Genomic DNA, 16,076 nt, shown 5'->3' with positions numbered 1-16,076 from the left:
CGGGGCGGGGGCGGGTGGGCAGAGTTCGAGGCAGGGGCCGTGCACCGATGACTGGGTTGGCGCATTGCACTAGCCCGTGTCTAGGGCTGCCTTGCACCAGGCGGCGGACCCGCAGCCCAGCGGATAGTGTTGAGCGGGGCTCGTGTTGTAAGGCTGAGAAGGGACATGGCGAAGCAACCAATAAAATCAACGATTCACGCACACACACCACACGCATCTATCAGCAAATATGAAGCCGGGTGGTACCATTGACGCGGTGCCTCAGAGAACGAAGAGGACATCTGTGTGGACGGAGGGGGTCGGCTACGACGGCGGGGTGTTCACCGCATGCGTCGCGGCTGCAGGCGTAACGGTTAGGTCGCCGAAGAGCTCATCGAACTCGGCGTCAATGCTCGCAGCGATTAGGGCTGCAGATGCTCTGTTTGCCTCCATGGCTGCCGCTGGAGCAGCAGAGGATGTTGGAGACGACACTAGCTTCGGCGACGCCATCAATGCAGGTGACGGAGCGGGGGCGGGCAAGCGCCGCCGTTCTGGTGTGGAGACAGCAGCCGCCGAGGACGCTGCTCCAGAGGCCGAAAGCGCCACCTCGGCTGCCACCGGTGTCGACTCCGCCACCACAGTGCCTCGCGGCACCCTAGCCGGGATGTACGTGATGAGGTCCAGATCCTCTTCTTCGCCGTCCTCGCCCAGCGAGAAAACCTGCTGCGGGTGCTGCCATGACGGTGCGGCGGCAGGATGAGCCGTAGCTGTTGGAATAACTGCTTCGCCACTCGCGGAGCCTTTCGATGCCGCGGAGGGAGCGGTGGCAGAGGAGGATCCAAGGTCCGCTGTAGAAGAGGGGGCTAAATTGGTGTTGGTAGCCGTTGCTGTCTGAGCTGCTGCAAGCTTGCTGCCCGCGGAGGATAGCGCTGTCAACGCCTGCTCGCGGGTCTCTGTGAGGCCCTCGCGGAAGCGCTTCATCATCCCCCAGCCCCACGAGCCAGCTGCCATCATGCCCTCCTTTGCCTTCGTGCCCAGCTCCTGGGCCTTCTGTCGCACCTCAGTCACCTCCACCTGCGCGAGGTAGTCTGACGCGCCGCTGAGAGCGGCAGCGATCGTATGCGCCGTGTTGGACGCCTTTTGGGCCCATTCGGTGCTGAATGTGCCTCGCTTACTCGTCGCAGTCTCGAGCGCCGTAGCGGCAGCGGGGCTCATGATGGCATCGATGATGTGATTGCGGAGCAGCGGAATGGTCGTCTTGAAGCCGCCTGGCACGATGCACACGAACGGGAACGCCTTTTGGTTGACAAGGTAAAGCGCAAACATCTTCAGCAAGTTTACCTCCTCCACGATCGGCCGCCCGGTGCCATAGAGGGCAAGGGGGTGCCCGCGGCAGGACTCGAGTCGCCGCATCGCCTCCGCGAGGTGCTCGTGGTGGTAGCTCAGCACATCCCCTACGAGGATGGCCGTGGACAGCCGCACATACTCAAAACTTTCCTGGGAACGGCAGTCGGCAATAACGTACTCGCGCGAGGGGAACTTGTAGTCACCTTCCTCTGTTGCCGCGCCGCGCTTCGCGAACGCAGAGGCGATGTCAGACCGCTCGAGAGGCAGGATTGGCGTCTCGGCATAGTACTGCTGCAGCTCCTCCGGCGTCTTGTTCAGCAAACCGACGTCCGGGAAGAGGCAAAAGTCCAGCATGCGCTGCGTCGAGAGCGGCGTGACACGGTAAAGCAGATCAGCATTCTGCAACAGCGACTTTCCGCTCCACACACGTATCGGGGCGGTTGCGCGGCCGTCCACCAACTCGGGGTCAATCGCGTCAGCCTTGCACGCTGGCAGCGTGAACTTCATCTTGTCGAGGTGCTCCGCGAGCGTCTGCTTTGTCTTTAACATCATGAGTGACTGACGGTGAGTGATGAGGTAGGCGTGTGCCACGTAGGGGACCATGACGGGGTCGCCCAGGATGAACACCCAGTCCAACACCTTCAGCGCCGTGTCATAGTCGGACTGCAGAACCAGCAGGCGCCGCGACCAGTTCAAGAGGTACTTACCAATGTCCACCTGCTGCTGGTCCATGTGGGTGGCAAGTTGAGGGTCGTAGAACTGCAGCATCAATCGCAGCAAAGACGCTGCCGCAGGCTCGTAGAGGCGAGAGGCTGTTGGCATAATGAAATCACTCTGCAGTACGCACAGCATTCGATAGAGGATGCGCAGCAGCACACTCTTTTCAGTAGAACCGCTACCGGCCACCACGTACGTTACACACAGAATGACCTCGATCATCTCTGGGTTGAAGTAGAAGGCTGTGTCCGTGCCTAGGCGGTAAAAGAGACCCGCCAGCTCATCGGTGGTGATGTGGTGAGAGTCGGGGAAGAGGGCGGCAGCCTGCTTGGCCACGTGCACGTGTGTCTCCAGCGCCCGTTGCGTGTACGTCGTCCAGTCTTCGTGCCCGGGTGCCTCACTCGACACCGCTGTACCGTCACCGTCCTCGAGAAGAAGCAGACAATACAGCCGGAACCGCTGCTGACGAGTAAGCTCGTTGGAGAGTTGCGGAACGCGCATGCACATCTTCTGCAGGGAGCGCAGAGAGGTGCCGCCAGGCCTCGCAGGCCCCACATCACCGTCGTCGCTGTCGAGCACATTCATAACCGCCGCCAGGGCGCTCTGCGCCTTGGCCTCTCCTGTGGAGTGAGAAGAGGGAGGTGCCTCCATCGCTGTAGCCCCATTTTGTTCGGCAGCGGCCACCTTCTGATGCACTGGACCCTCTGCGACTACTGCGCCTTTCGCCAGCTCCGTCATTGGCAGCAGTGGAGCAGCGATGGGGGCGGCCTCCACTGCTGACGCGTGGGGCGCCGTGTCTGTCGTATGCTCGCTGCTACTCATCGTTGACAGCGCGGAGCCGGCAAGACAGAAAAGGGGGGAAACGATAAAGTAAAAAAAAAACTCAGGAAGAATGCAGAAGGGGGGAGAGTCTCTGGATCTCTCCGGTGCCGGACAGTGCACGTGTGGGTGCTTCTCCGCGTGTGTGCGTGTATGTGCGTTTGCCGCTTCCAAGAGAGCAGCAGGTAAAAAAGGGAGAGAGGGAGACGAAGGGGATGCACAGAGCGGAGATTCGAGTGAAGAGTGCAAGAGAAGGCGGGAGGCTGAGGGCAAAGCAGGGCCATGGGCATGAGGGCGAACAGAGCACTGCCTGTCCACCGCTCTCCTGCTGTTACATTGGGCTTGGCCACCTGGGAGCTGCCCAGCGAACGAAATAAGTAAAACGACCCGCCTACGTATGTGCTCAGTCCACGCAACGGCAATACGCACAGACATACAAACGTGGGCGGGCCCTCACGCAGACGACTCGGCACACAGACGCCCCGCGCCGCACTCACACCGCTCACTCAGCGTTTTTCGTTCGCCGTCCGTCCTTTCTTTCGCAGATGAAGTAGATCGTGACCTACGCATCAACGAAACAAAACGCAAAAGTTAAAAAGCACAGGACATACGGAAAAGAGAAAAAGGCTTAAAGCGGGGAGAGACCTCTTAGCGCCTTTATGTTAGCCTAGAACATTCGTTCAGCTCCACTCGACCCCCGCCCCTGCTGCAAGCCCATCGCGGGGTGCGAAGCAGCCGCAGGCACGTGCTACAGCAGTGCGCCGGCTCAGTCATCGGAGCTTGCCCTCTGCCTCGAACACTCCCCACCCGCCTCGCAGCTCGCCGCCTGGTGCACCCCTCGGCGTGGCTCGGGCTCTCCACCAGTAAGCAGCGTGGGGCCTGGTGAGATGCGTTCGCGCCCCGCTGACACGTTTCCCATCACATGGACAGTGCAACCGTGTTCGCTGCCGCAGGCCGCCCCGACGCAGCGCCGTCCACGCCCTCACCGCCGACATCAGCAGCGGCACATCGCTCTGACTTCCCCACGTCGTAGGCGCCTGAATCTGTCACCGCCAGAAGTGGCTCGGCATTGCCAGGGAGAGGGGAGGAAGGCTGCCTGGCTTGTCCAGAGGGATGGGGGGGGGGCGCTGGGCTTTGATGCGGCCACGCACTGAGGTGTCCGCTGTTATCAAGGAAAGAGAAAAGACGTCAAGGCGAAAAGAAAACAGGCGCAAATGAGTATGTTGTGCGCACGTGGGTGTTAATGAGCAACAAAGTGGCGGGGGAAAGAGGGACTGTCGAGCAGATACGACTCAACCAAAACGCGACGATGCTCGTAAGCAAATGAACACGACAGTCCTCTTGGGCAACTATCACTGTGAAGCATTGCACATGCACCCAGCAACCAGCCAAACCACACCCGTCTTTGGCACCCTCACCAGGCCTTGGCAACGTTAACGGAAAAAAGCCAGAAATGTGTTCCTCAACGTTGGAGAATGCCCCTAATGATTAGAGAGGCGTCAAGGGCCACCAGGGGCGCATCTCATCTTGCAGTTAAAATGGACTTCCCCCTCTAGGGTTGTCAGAGGCGCGACGACCGCCCACATAGCGTCGGATACATATCACCCATCCTTTGAGCTGGACATGGGGGCTGCGTACGCTATCGGCTTCACCTCGCCCACCTCGAAATAGGCAGCAGTGCACTTTTGGATGTCATCCACGGTCAGACCCTCCGCAATCTCCTTCAGCACGAGCTTCTTGTTCACCACGTCGAACACGGCCTTTTCCGTGATGATGCGGTTCACGCAGTGCAGGCCCGTCACTGGCAGCGAGCACCGCTCCACAATCTTTGGGTCGCCACTCTTATTGCAGTGTGACATCGTCACCACCACCCGTGAGCCGCACGCGACGAGGTCCATCGCACCACCAGGGCCGCTGACCAACTTTCCAGGGATACCCCAGTTTGCGAGATCGCCGTGGGATGAAACCTCAAGCGCACCCAGCATCGTCAGGTCCATATGCCCACCGCGAATCATTGCAAACGACGTCGCGCTGTCAAAACACGCGGCCCCAGGCAGGAACGAAATCGTCTGCTTGCCGGCGTTGATCCAGTCAGCGCTCACCTTGTCCGACGTTGGGAACGGACCCATGCCTAGCAGCCCGTTCTCGGAGTGCAGAGTGACCGTCATGTTGGCGGGCATGTAGTTCGCCGCCTCCGTAGGGATGCCGATGCCGAGATTTACGTAGGTGCCGTCCGCGAACTCCAGCGCGGCGCGACGCGCGATCTTCTGACGGTCGTAGTTCTGGTTCGCGCTGCTCGGCTCGGCGCCGCTACCGTACACAGTCCGCTTCTCAATCGGCACCTCGTACGAGGCCTGCACCACGCGGTCCACGTAAATGCCAGGCAAGTGCACGTCGTCTGGGTGGATCTCGCCGTTCTCCACCACCTGCTCCACCTCCGCGATCACGCATCGTCCGCACTGTGCAGCGGGGATGTTAAAGTTGCGCGCAGTCCCGCGGAACACAAGGTTTCCACTCTTATCCGCCTTCAGCGCCTTCACAATCGCGTAGTCCGACCGGATTGTAGTCTCCAGCACGTACCATCGCTCCCCGAACTGCCGCGTCTCTTTCGGCTCCGAGATGATGCACGGCACGCGGTTCTTGTTGTAACGGATAATCTGCCCTCCCATCTGGCGCTGTGTGCCGTACGCCGTCGCCGTGTAGAAGGCAGGGATGCCAGCACCGCCGGCACGCATGCGCTCCGCCAGTGTTCCCTGCGGCACAAACTCCAGCTCAATGTCGCCCTCGAGGTAGCGCTTTTTGAAAATCTTGTTCATGCCAACGAACGAACAGCAGATGCGGCGCACCTGCTTAGTCTCGATGAGACGGGCGAGACCGAAGCCGTCAATACCCGCCGAGTCGGTGTAGAGAGTAATGTCCTTTACCCCCTTGTTGCGCATGGCAGTAATAATCGCATCTGGCACGCCGACGCAGCCAAATCCACCGACCGCGACGGAGATGCCGTCTGTCATTTCCGCGACGGCCTGCTCCAAGGTCTGAACCTTGTTGAGGCCGACGAGGCGGCACATGCTACGGCGAAGCATAGCTGTGATACGAGATTGATGAGAAGGGAAGAGTATACGCTCTTCGTTCCTTTTCCTAGTGTGGACTGTATTTCACTTTTGGAGATGCCTGTGAGGGGCCGCTGGCTTATAGCGAGGGAAGAAGAGAGAGAAAGCATACAAAGATGATAAACGACACTTTTGGTGAAAAGTCTCCGCACGTAGGTGCCGGAGGAGGAAACTACGTAAGAAAGAGAGAGGGAAGGAACGCAGGGTTAAGCTGAGTTAGGCTGTGGCCAGGGTAAAGCAAAAAAAAAAAAGCTGCTTAAAGCGGCAGCGCGACCAGGACGACAAAGGATAACAGTGATAAGCAAACATGCAGAGATGGTAAGAGGCATGCAGGGCACACGGAAGCGCGCAAGTGATCGCGGGAGTGAGAGAGAGAATGAAATTCAACACGCAAACAGAAGGGGGAGCGACCAGCGTTGGTTGTTGCATGTGAAACCACAGAACCACGCGCATGTGCAAGGGTGGGCCCGGGGGAAGAGGGGCGAAGAGAAGTGAATGCGCAGGTGCACCCACGATGTTGTTTTCGGAGGAAAAGGAAATGAGAAAAACTACGAAATTTAAGAGGAAGAGTGAGCGATAGGGTCTGCGATGGGACGCGAAAGACTTGCGCAAGCGACCAGAGTCTAGTCTGGCTCACGCGGACATCGATTTGGGCGACGAGGAATGTGGGGGGAAGGGAAACAAGAGGGCTGTCGTGCACTCTAGTGCATCCAGAGCGAGTGTTAGAGGGGGTATCAGAGGCTTGAACTGCGCTCCTTTTGGAGAGGAGAAGGTGCAAACATGGCAACAACAATGATAAGCGGCGGTGGGGGGGGGGGGGGGGGGGGGCAGGCAGGACATAACAGGCTGAAGGAGAAGAGAGCACATTCAGCCACACACAGGGAGGAAGGAAGGTGGGGCGAGGTGGAGCTGCGCAGATACAGCGAGGGACAAAAGGAGGGAAATCCACCCGGTAAAGCGTATACGCGGATAGCGGTGCAGACAAGGAAAAGGCCGAGAGAATGTCCATAAAGTCGCCGCTGTGGCTGCCTGCGCCTTCTTCTTTCACCTCACTAAACGAGAGCAACGCGCCTCGGTCCGCACGCACACGCGCGCGCATGCGTGCTCAGGCATAGAGAACAGCGCTACCGCTCACCTTTGAGTGGGTCTTTCCAGACAGCACCTCGGCGAGCCGTGATGGCACATGATGTGATACGACTGGGCTTTCCAGCACATGACTAGGTAATAACTGCACACCCGGTCTCTGTTGTGTTCGCTCTAGCTCGTGGTCGACGGAATCAGTGCGGATGGCAAGAGACGTGGCCTTCATTGGAGACACGCTGTGGGCGTCTTTCTCACGATCCACTGTGTCACGAAGAACATCCCCCCCTACCGCTCCAGGACGCCGTAGATGCTTCAAGGCGTCTTCGATTCTCACCCAGACGCCGTCCACAGCAGCCAAGATGGCATCTTGCCACTCCTGCAGAGACTGCCGCCGCCGTGCTTCGCGTGTCTCTGCTTCATCTCGGAAATTGTCCAGAAGGCATCCCAGGTTACGTAATGCCTGCGTTGCATCTACCACGTGCGCAAAGCCTAGCCACGCATCTGCAGAGGGTCTCACCGGCCTTGCAGCGGAGTTAGGTGGTAAGCAGGATGAGGCTGCTTGATGAAACTCTGCGGACTCAGTCGCGTAGGCGGCAATGTAGGGAGATGGCTGAGAAGATGGGGAGACGCTCATGTCTGATGACCCAGTCCGCGGTGGTCGAACTCCCGACAACCAACGAGAGCCACCAGGAGAGTAACATGAGGGTGATGTTGTGAACGCTGTCATGCTGCCATGGGCAGGAGTCGATCGCTGGAGAAGATCGCGCATCTCCGCATACACTCTCTGCTGTTGTGCGGTTCGTTTTCTGGTAGTCATTGAGAAGGGCCCTGATTGCGACGGCGGTGGCTTGCCGCCGCCGTAAAAACTTCCGTCTCCCTCTAAAAGCCGCCGCGACGGCACCTCCCGAAAAACCCCACCAGTTGCGCGCAGTGAGTTGCACCCAGTGCCCTTCGAAGAGAATTGCATCTGTTGGGAGTGTCGCGGGTCACCGATCTCGTATGTCATATATTGGCAGTCTTCACAGCTACCCACAAAGGTGCGTGCGTCGGGAATAACTCGCTGGTAGTCGCATAGGAGTGTGGTACTGACCTGCTGAATGTGAGCCTCCGCTCGCAAGATGGACTTGTGAACAGCACGCACGAAGTCAATATCCAATAGAGAGGAAGAAGAGGGCAGCGCGGTCGTCGCGCGGTGCCCACTGTTTGCCCTGCGAGCAGGTGAAGTGTTGCTCAGGTGATGTTTGCCATCGTCACTCATGGAGTTCCATCGCCCAAGGAAGAGATGCCTTGGGTCATCGCTCCATACCCTCTCGCTCGTGTAGCTACCGTCGTTCATCGCTGTTGCCTGGAACTGCGGTCGCTCTTGTGAGACGATCAATTCCACGTCGGCAACGGCGTCTCGTACGAGTCGATGTACAGTCACGCGCATCTCCTGCACTGCATTTGTGAGGCTCTCGAGCACGGATGCGGCGTAGTTGGAGGCGCGCAGGGACTGTACCTCTTTCTGTAGCTGGCCGATGTAGCTGCGCTCGTGATGTAGTTGCCGCTGTACCTCAGTGAGGACTTCTTCGTACGTAACCGTCTCTGCTGCTGCTGCTGCAGCGCGGCACGAGGCGGTGGCAGCAGCTCTGCAGCCATTGATGCTGAACACATCCACAGTGTCTGTGACTACGCCAACAGAAGCGCGGCCTTGCAGGCTGGATTGGGTCGTCTGGCATCCTGCATCCTCCCTTGCATGAGTACATGATTCTTCATTCTCCCTGCCTCGCTCGTGGGACAGTAATAGCTGCTGAGAGTGCTCGAGTCGCGCACGCAGCTCCTTGACTTCACAAGAAAGAGCGTTCTCCACTTTGGCGGCGCGCGCATCAGCAGTGGCAGTGACCTCTCGTGCTACTCGCTGGTATCCATCCGACACACGCGCCATCGAGACTTGCAGCAACTGGCGATACCGCCGACAGCGCAGAAGTCCGGCGTTCGATAGACGGGCCTGCTTGAGAGCGACGCACACGTCAGAAGATGATTGCAGCGCGGCTGCGGTGAGCCGATGCTGTGAAAGAGGCGGCTTCACCTCCAGAGTGGAATTCGAGCCAGACTGCGACAGCTCTGCCTCACCCTTTCCATCTCCCTGGGAAGACGACTTCAGCGGGGAGGAAAAGGCAACGCCCGCGCTGTCGCTCTCCATTGCTGATAGCACTGCCGTCAGCACAGCAGTCTCCTCAAAGGCAGCCGGTGTCGGTGCCGCCTGAGGACTTCCACTAAAGAATCCTGAAGTAGGCACGTAGTGCGCAAGCTCTGTGTCAGCGGTAACATCTCGAACCAGCGTGGGTGTGGCCTGTACCCCAACACCTGTAGCTGCTACTGTGGTGTCCGCGGCGATAGTTAGCTGCGAGCACAGCGACTGAAACGCCAGCTCGGCGGCGGCGGCACGCTCCTCAGTAACCCACAGCTTCTTTCGCAGCTCCATTAGCTGAGCAGAGACTTCGGCTGCACGCTCAGTTGGCGCGTCAGCTGCCGCTGCTCGAAAAGTTATACACTCTGCCTCCGCTTTCGCCTGCGCAGCGATCGCTTCATCTGAGTGGCGGTGGCACTTCAACCGCTTCTCCATTGGTGTCTGCAGCTCTTCTTGGAGCCTCGACAGTCTGCTTCGCAGCGTCACAACTTCCTTAGCCAAGGCGTCAGCTTTCGACCGAGCTGCCGCCTCGGCATTCCGCAACGCCTGCAGCTCCTCACTGTGCGTATCGCCAAGCTGTGCGAGAGCCTGCTCCTTTTCCAATGCAAGCACCTTCTTCTCCGATGTGTAGCGTCGCTCAACTCGGGCAGCCGCTTCTTCACGCTGCTGGTATCGGCGCTCAAGTTCCTCTTGAATTCGCACAAGCGCCTCGAGCTGGCGCCGTAGTTCCTCATTTTCCATCCGAACCTCCTCGTGTTGTGCAAGCAGTGAGGCGTCTACCCTCTCTGTAGGCTGCAGCTGCAGGAATTCGGCCGGAACATTCAGCGACACCGTAGAGACAGTCCCATAAGCGCCACTGCTGGCGGATCTCGTCGCCAGCGCTTCATTACCCGAGGCCAGGCTCGAGGCACACTTCACCGTGGAGAGCGGCACATGACCCGCGGACCTCAACAACGAATCAGACCCCTGAAGCCTGTCGTCTCTCAAAGAAGTCACAGCACTCGTCAGAAGCGACTGTGACATCGGAGAAAATATGGGTTCCTCCAGTTCGCGTGCTCTGAGAGGAACTACGGGAACGTGCAAGTCAGCGGGGGCAGCCGCGCTGGTAGTCGGAGGAGAAACCGAGAAGCCCTTACTGTCATGAATAGCCTCCAGGATAGAGGGCAGTGTAGCGTCGATAGAGTCACCCACTGAGGCCGGCGAGGCAATGACTGCAGCTTGACGGCGTTGGCAGCAGCCTTGGGCTTCCCAAGAGCTAAGCGTCGATGGCCCCTCAGCCTTGAGGCTCTTCGGCCCTTCATCGTGCTCGTCCCCGTCAGCCTCACCCGTGTCCTCCGGCACCATCCAGCGCTGAGACAGTGATGTAGCGGAGAGCGCGGAATGGAACAGCTCTTGCGGTTCACAGGAACAGAGGGGAGGCGGTGGCGGAGATGGCAGCGTGTCGTCTGTTGACTGATACGGTCGTTTCACGGACGACACTACACAACTGGTGATGGTGGTGGCCATCACCGGTGTCATAGGAGTGGAGGGGGCCTCCTCCATGCCGTTGTCAAGCAGCACGGCCGCCTGCGCTAGAAGTGACGCTGCCGAGGTAATATCCACTCAATGCTGCCAGGAGCAGCAGTGCATCGCACCACTGCGACACCGCTTCCGGATATATAAATAAAAAGTTCAACCGTAGTAGGAGGCAAAGGGAAGCACTCTCGGCAGTATGCAGGAGCCTGAGGCCGTAGTATGCGCAGCCCCAAACACAAATGCCCGTAAGCCTATGAAGTAGAAAAGTGACGCATGTACGCACCTGATGTCCTTTGAAAACAAGTCAGTGATCGGCGATGGCGCAGCTAGGAGGGAAAATGAAGGCGACAGCTCTGTCCTTGGTTCTATGACGCTATTTACCTCTATGTCTTCTCTAGTGGGTGGGTGAAAGAGGTGTATGGTTGGTGTGCTGAGGCAAATGGCCTGCCTTATTTCGATGCGGGTGTGCCACCAAGCTGCAGAGGAAGCGACCGACTGGCAATTCGAGGAATGAAAAGAAAAACGCTTTGCAGCGCACATATGCGAGAGTGCAGCGCGCACACAAACGTAAGCTCCGCACGTGCTCTTGCACCGTGCAGTGGAGGGAGGGAGAGAGAACGTCAACGGTAAGCTGCAGTGGTGGCAATACAAGGAGTGCGATGATGGTAGTGTTGTTTCAGATGTGTGTATCTTCTGCCTAGAGAGAGAGACATACATGCACGACGGCGAGAAGAGGGATCTCACGCTACCCTTCTTGCTTTCGTTTTCGTATACGTGCACGTGTGTCTGTGGGGGTGTGCTGTAGGCCGAGAGGCATGCGAAGCGGCGAGAGGAAAACACAAAAAAGGCCAAATTCTGAGAGCAATAGTCGGGAATATCGCCAAGAGAACAGAGAAGCACCACAGGTGAACACCTCCTGTAGGAAACAGCAGAATCTATGCGAATGCACGGCACGCAGCATTAGGCAACCGTGAGAAATCGCGTCACTCTTTACAGTCTCTGCACCCCCTCCTCCGTCTCCTTCACTCGTGGCTGGGTGCCAATTGAACCCAACAGGGCACCTCTTTCAACGCAGGGCGGGCCCGGAAAAGTCGAAGAAGAGTCCACAATCCATCTGCCACAGCTAGAGTGTTAGTTGTTTTCTGTTTTGCTTTACATGCTACCTTTTCCCGCTGCTGACTGAGTCACAACTATGCACTCGTTAGGATGTGCGCATCTAAACTACGTCGCAGATGGGGGAGGGAGGTTATGCGGCATCGTCTACTGCTCAGGCTGGAGAGAAAATGACGGGGGGGGGGGTAGATCAAGCACGTGGCAAGAGCACAGCAACAGGGATCTAGAAGGGCGGTGCACAAACCCTGACCAAAACAAAAAAGGTGACTAAAGAGAAAAAAAAAAGAAACGAAAAGAAACCCTGGTAGGGTGAAAACCCCCATAGCGGCCGCGGGTGCTGTCTTGCTGCTGTTGCTGTTCTCCTCGCATCGGCAGAACCCTGTTTCGCGATACCGCACAGGCTTGAGGGCTTCACATGGCGAGCGAGTGCACACGAGCGCCCACCGGTTGATCCCCTTCACAAGTGCCAGACTGAATCCCTGCAATACACCTCTGTGCGTATATTAAAGGAAAACGTGAACGATGGGAGGAGGACATCTATGAAGGGAACGAGAAGAAGAAAAACATTAGTCACATAAAACTCAAACACGAGACAAGTTAATGGGCATGCCAGCAGCAAACGCTTCCGCGAAGAGTCATCTCCCTCACACACCCCGATGGCACTGCACGCGTCTAACCCCGTGAATACGAGCGCGGATCAGCGGCCCCATTTCTCTCCTCTTTTGCCTTCACTAGCAGCAAAAAGGAAAGCGGAAAAAAAAAAACTGCCAAAGCTCAGTGCCGTGCACCCTTTTCTTTGACTAGTCCACCACCTCCACGACTTCCCCCTCTACGTCCTCCTCATCGCACTCATCCACCGTCGGCACGCGCCTCGTGCGAAGCTCATGTCGCGGCATTGTAGTCTTCACCGACAGTAGCAGCATGCGCTCTGCCAGGTAGGTCGTGTTCTCCCGTCCACGTACCTGTACCGCATTTCGCTCCACAAAGTACCGGCGCGGTGGCGTGTTGAAGTGTTCATCTTGCATGCACTGCGCAAAGCAGTACGTGGGAAGAAGTGGAATCATGCCAGCCCCCGTATTACCGCCGTGGGTGAGCACGACAACGTACTCAGTCGTATCCTCAGCCTGTGCGCCGCCGCCTACGAAAACACTACCGGTTACAGTGACTGCAGACGCTGAAGGCACATTACCACACGCACTATTCAACTCCACAACAGACCCCAACGCACCTATGCCCGGTCCAGAGGGTAAGCCGCTTCCACTGCCGTTGCCGCTGCTCGCCGTGGGCAGGGCCGCTAGGCGTGCTTGAGGCAAAGCGCAGGAAAGGATAAGGGGCCGCAGGGCCGTCACGGCTCGCCGATCACGCCGCCGGCTCATGGAAAGCGTGAAAAAGAGCCGCTCCGCTAAGACAGAGAGTCGCTGCACAGTACAGAAGCTCTCCAGCGTCGGCGAGGTCTTGGACGGGTCCGAGGGCAGTGCGTAGTGAATACCAGTGCTGCTCTGCACGTTGCCGGGCTGCATCAGGGAGCTTGTAGCGTCGGCTACGGCTTGCTGCAGTGACAGCGCCCCCGCCAGAGCTTCGTGAAACAGTTTCTCGTTCGGGTCCACGTCCAGCACAGCGCTTGCTCGCCAGAACTGACTCCGTTGAAACTCGACAAGCTTGCGCTGCGCCAAAGCCGCTATTTCCGCGGGTGAAAAGCTCGACTTCTCGGAGGGGCGCTCGACAACGTACACCGACGCTGGCGGCACCGCTGCCATCTCAGCAGTGAAGAGCTTGCACACGTCAAGCGTGGACACTTCAGTGCTGTAGCCCACCTTGCGAGAGATGCACCGTATACGATTCCGGTACCCGATGGCGTTACCCTGAGCATTCACCCAGCTCTGTAACTCGGTTTGCACGCGACAGAGCGCTTCGCTGCCCACATCGGTCGGCACTTCGCGCCAGGGACGCTGCGCCATTGCGATGGACACACCGCAGCGACTTGCAAGCAGCTGACTCAGTCGCGGACGGCCGTCCTCTACATGATGCAAGTCGAGCGCGCTCGCCACTTGCGGGTCGTACCAGATGGCGTCCCAGAGGGTGGAGTGCCGCAACAGGTGGAGCTGCTCCTCCTCGCGATTGCTCAGCTGCATCCTATCTGTGGAAGATCGGCGATAGTTGTTGACAGCCTCCTCGGTGCGGTCGCGCAGAATGCCGCACCGCACGCTCTGCTGAAGCGAGACAGCCTCTTGTAGCGGCGCCATCTCCACCAGGTAGGTGGCGTAGTCGACAAGTCGACGTAGATACAAGTCGCAGACGCCGACGGCGGCGTGCCAAAGAATCGCGTCGTTAAAGCGGTGCAAAATGACGGAGAGGTCGTACACCTCCACGGCGCTGCTGCGACCGGCACAGGAGCATGCGTAGTAGCGTGCCTCCAAGTACGCCGGCACCTCCCCATCGGCACTGCGCCAGTCCACAGAATCCTGGCTCTGCGATGGAGTTGCGTCATCGCCCTCTCCATCGAAGAGGTCGGCATCATCGTCGCCGTCAGTTTCCGAGCTCCCTTCCTCCTCGCTGCTGGTGCTGATGCTGCTCTCCTCGCTGTAGGCGTCGTCGTCCTCGTCGTGTGCGCTGCAGGGAAATTGCTCATTGCCATCACGCTCATCTCCCACCTTGCCACCGTACCTGATGCGCTGGCGTCTCGTGCGCACACGTGAGGAACGCGTGCGGCGCTGACGCCGCTTCATGTCCTGTCGGCGGCGATACCGTCGCCGCCGCTGCGCCTCTTCGGCGCACTGCTTTCGAAAGAAATCGTCCACCTCAGCGTGTATGCGGTCGCTGCCCCAAATAATGCAGCGGTCGCCGTCCTCGCGGCGCAGATTGCCAAGGTGAAAAGGGCGGTAGGCATCCACGACGATGACAATGTGCCGTGAGAAGTCAAAGTAGTCCTCGAGCAAAACGGGTGCTCCGAGACCCACGAGGACGAAGAGGTCATCGACCCGGGGGTTGCTGTCATCTTCGCGCTCGCTGTCCTGCGCAAAGCTTGTCTGCTCAATAAACCGCCTCAGCTCGTCGTACGAGCTTGTTGGGTGCAACTTGAAGGGGAATAGAAACAGTTTCATGAGGTAGGTCAAGCTGAGAGACGCGGCAGCTGCGTCGGCTGTTGGGGCGGTGAGGACATTGATGCTTTTACGGGTAGATGCGTAGTAGGTAGAGATGCGATCCCACGGCTCCGGGGCCCCAGAAATAGTTGCCATGCCTTTTTTTTCTCGCCCCCCTCTTCCTGTCGCGGGTGCTTCCTGGAGTATTCGCGCGTCTCTGGACCTCGAAGGTGGACAGGGGAAAAGAGCAAAAGCGCCTAGGACCGGCTCTCTGCGTAGTGGGCAGGTGTGCGCGTGTGTGGGTAGGTGTCCCGCCGTGAAGTAGAACCGCGCGGTAACGGGAGGGCTATCCCTCACTCGCTCCCTAGTCTATCAGTCTATATTGTATGAATGTGTGTATGTGTGCGATGAACGTGAGTTGTGGAGCTTAGGCAGCCTTTTCTGTCTGTGAACACACAAGAGCCGTAGTCGAGTGGATTCGGAAAGCCCTTGCGTCTTTGTGCCCCCTCTCTCAACCGAAGAACGTAAGGAAGGCCAGGTAGAAGGCAGCAGAAAACAGCGTGACTGTGCATACAAGTGCGCGCAGGCGTGGGTATACGCGGCGGCGCTGCTGAAGAGATTGATGGGTGCACGAGGGTCACGCGCTTGTACGATGATTAAAAGACACGAAGGAAGATGAACAGTCGGAGAGGGAGGGCTGAAAGCAGCAGATGTACAGAATACGACATGAAGAAAAAGCGCGCATGTCACACACCCCTCACCCCCTTCCTCTGCCACCACCTCCGGCGAGGATAAGGCAGGTATCGCACTCAAAGATACGCCAAACGAAGAGGAAGCAATGCTGAGGTGTTGGGTGTGCATTGAAAGTGAAGGATTCGCCTTTTCTCTCCGCCCTTCTCCTCCCCCTCCCAACAGAGAAAAACACAGAAGAGACACCATACATGCGCACAGTGAAGCCAACACACGCACACACACACACACACGCGCACACAACAGCACTCTCACGAGCCTGCAGAGCACAGCGCGCACCTTTGTCTCCTCGCACCCACCGAGTGCCGCATCAAATACGGCACAAGGGGAAAGAGATTGTTTTCACCTTTCCTTCTCTTCTTGCTTCGTTCTTCATGTGACAGACAGACACAC

General features: G+C 58.3%; 4 protein-coding genes across 4 annotated transcripts; all 4 read right to left on the bottom strand.

The window, feature by feature from the left end:
• Positions 1-303: 303 nt before the first annotated feature.
• Positions 304-2,865, bottom strand: LBRM_33_2640 (conserved hypothetical protein; the record flags this gene model as incomplete). Its single annotated transcript, XM_001567982.1, has 1 exon — positions 304-2,865. The coding sequence occupies one exon, from the start codon at positions 2,863-2,865 to the stop codon at positions 304-306; it is 2,562 nt and encodes an 853-aa protein (XP_001568032.1).
• A 1,598-nt stretch (positions 2,866-4,463) lies between these two features.
• LBRM_33_2630 (putative succinyl-coA:3-ketoacid-coenzyme A transferase,mitochondrial precursor) lies at positions 4,464-5,945 on the bottom strand (the record flags this gene model as incomplete). The annotated part of the gene is made up of 1 exon (XM_001567981.2): positions 4,464-5,945. One exon carries the CDS (start codon positions 5,943-5,945, stop codon positions 4,464-4,466), a length of 1,482 nt encoding a protein of 493 aa, XP_001568031.2.
• Positions 5,946-7,077: 1,132 nt separating this feature from the next.
• Positions 7,078-10,569, bottom strand: LBRM_33_2620 (hypothetical protein, unknown function; the record flags this gene model as incomplete). The annotated part of the gene is made up of 1 exon (XM_001567980.2): positions 7,078-10,569. One exon carries the CDS (start codon positions 10,567-10,569, stop codon positions 7,078-7,080), a length of 3,492 nt encoding a protein of 1,163 aa, XP_001568030.2.
• A 2,084-nt stretch (positions 10,570-12,653) lies between these two features.
• Positions 12,654-15,089, bottom strand: LBRM_33_2610 (putative cell division cycle 45 (CDC45); the record flags this gene model as incomplete). Its single annotated transcript, XM_001567979.1, has 1 exon — positions 12,654-15,089. The coding sequence occupies one exon, from the start codon at positions 15,087-15,089 to the stop codon at positions 12,654-12,656; it is 2,436 nt and encodes an 811-aa protein (XP_001568029.1).
• Positions 15,090-16,076: the final 987 nt, after the last annotated feature.

This window comes from Leishmania braziliensis, chromosome 33 (genome assembly GCF_000002845.2).
Source record: "Leishmania braziliensis MHOM/BR/75/M2904 complete genome, chromosome 33".
In the NCBI taxonomy this organism is placed as follows: Eukaryota; Euglenozoa; class Kinetoplastea; order Trypanosomatida; family Trypanosomatidae; genus Leishmania; species Leishmania braziliensis.
The sequence above is the reverse complement of the archived record's forward strand: the minus strand, read 5'-3'. Positions and strand labels throughout refer to the sequence as shown.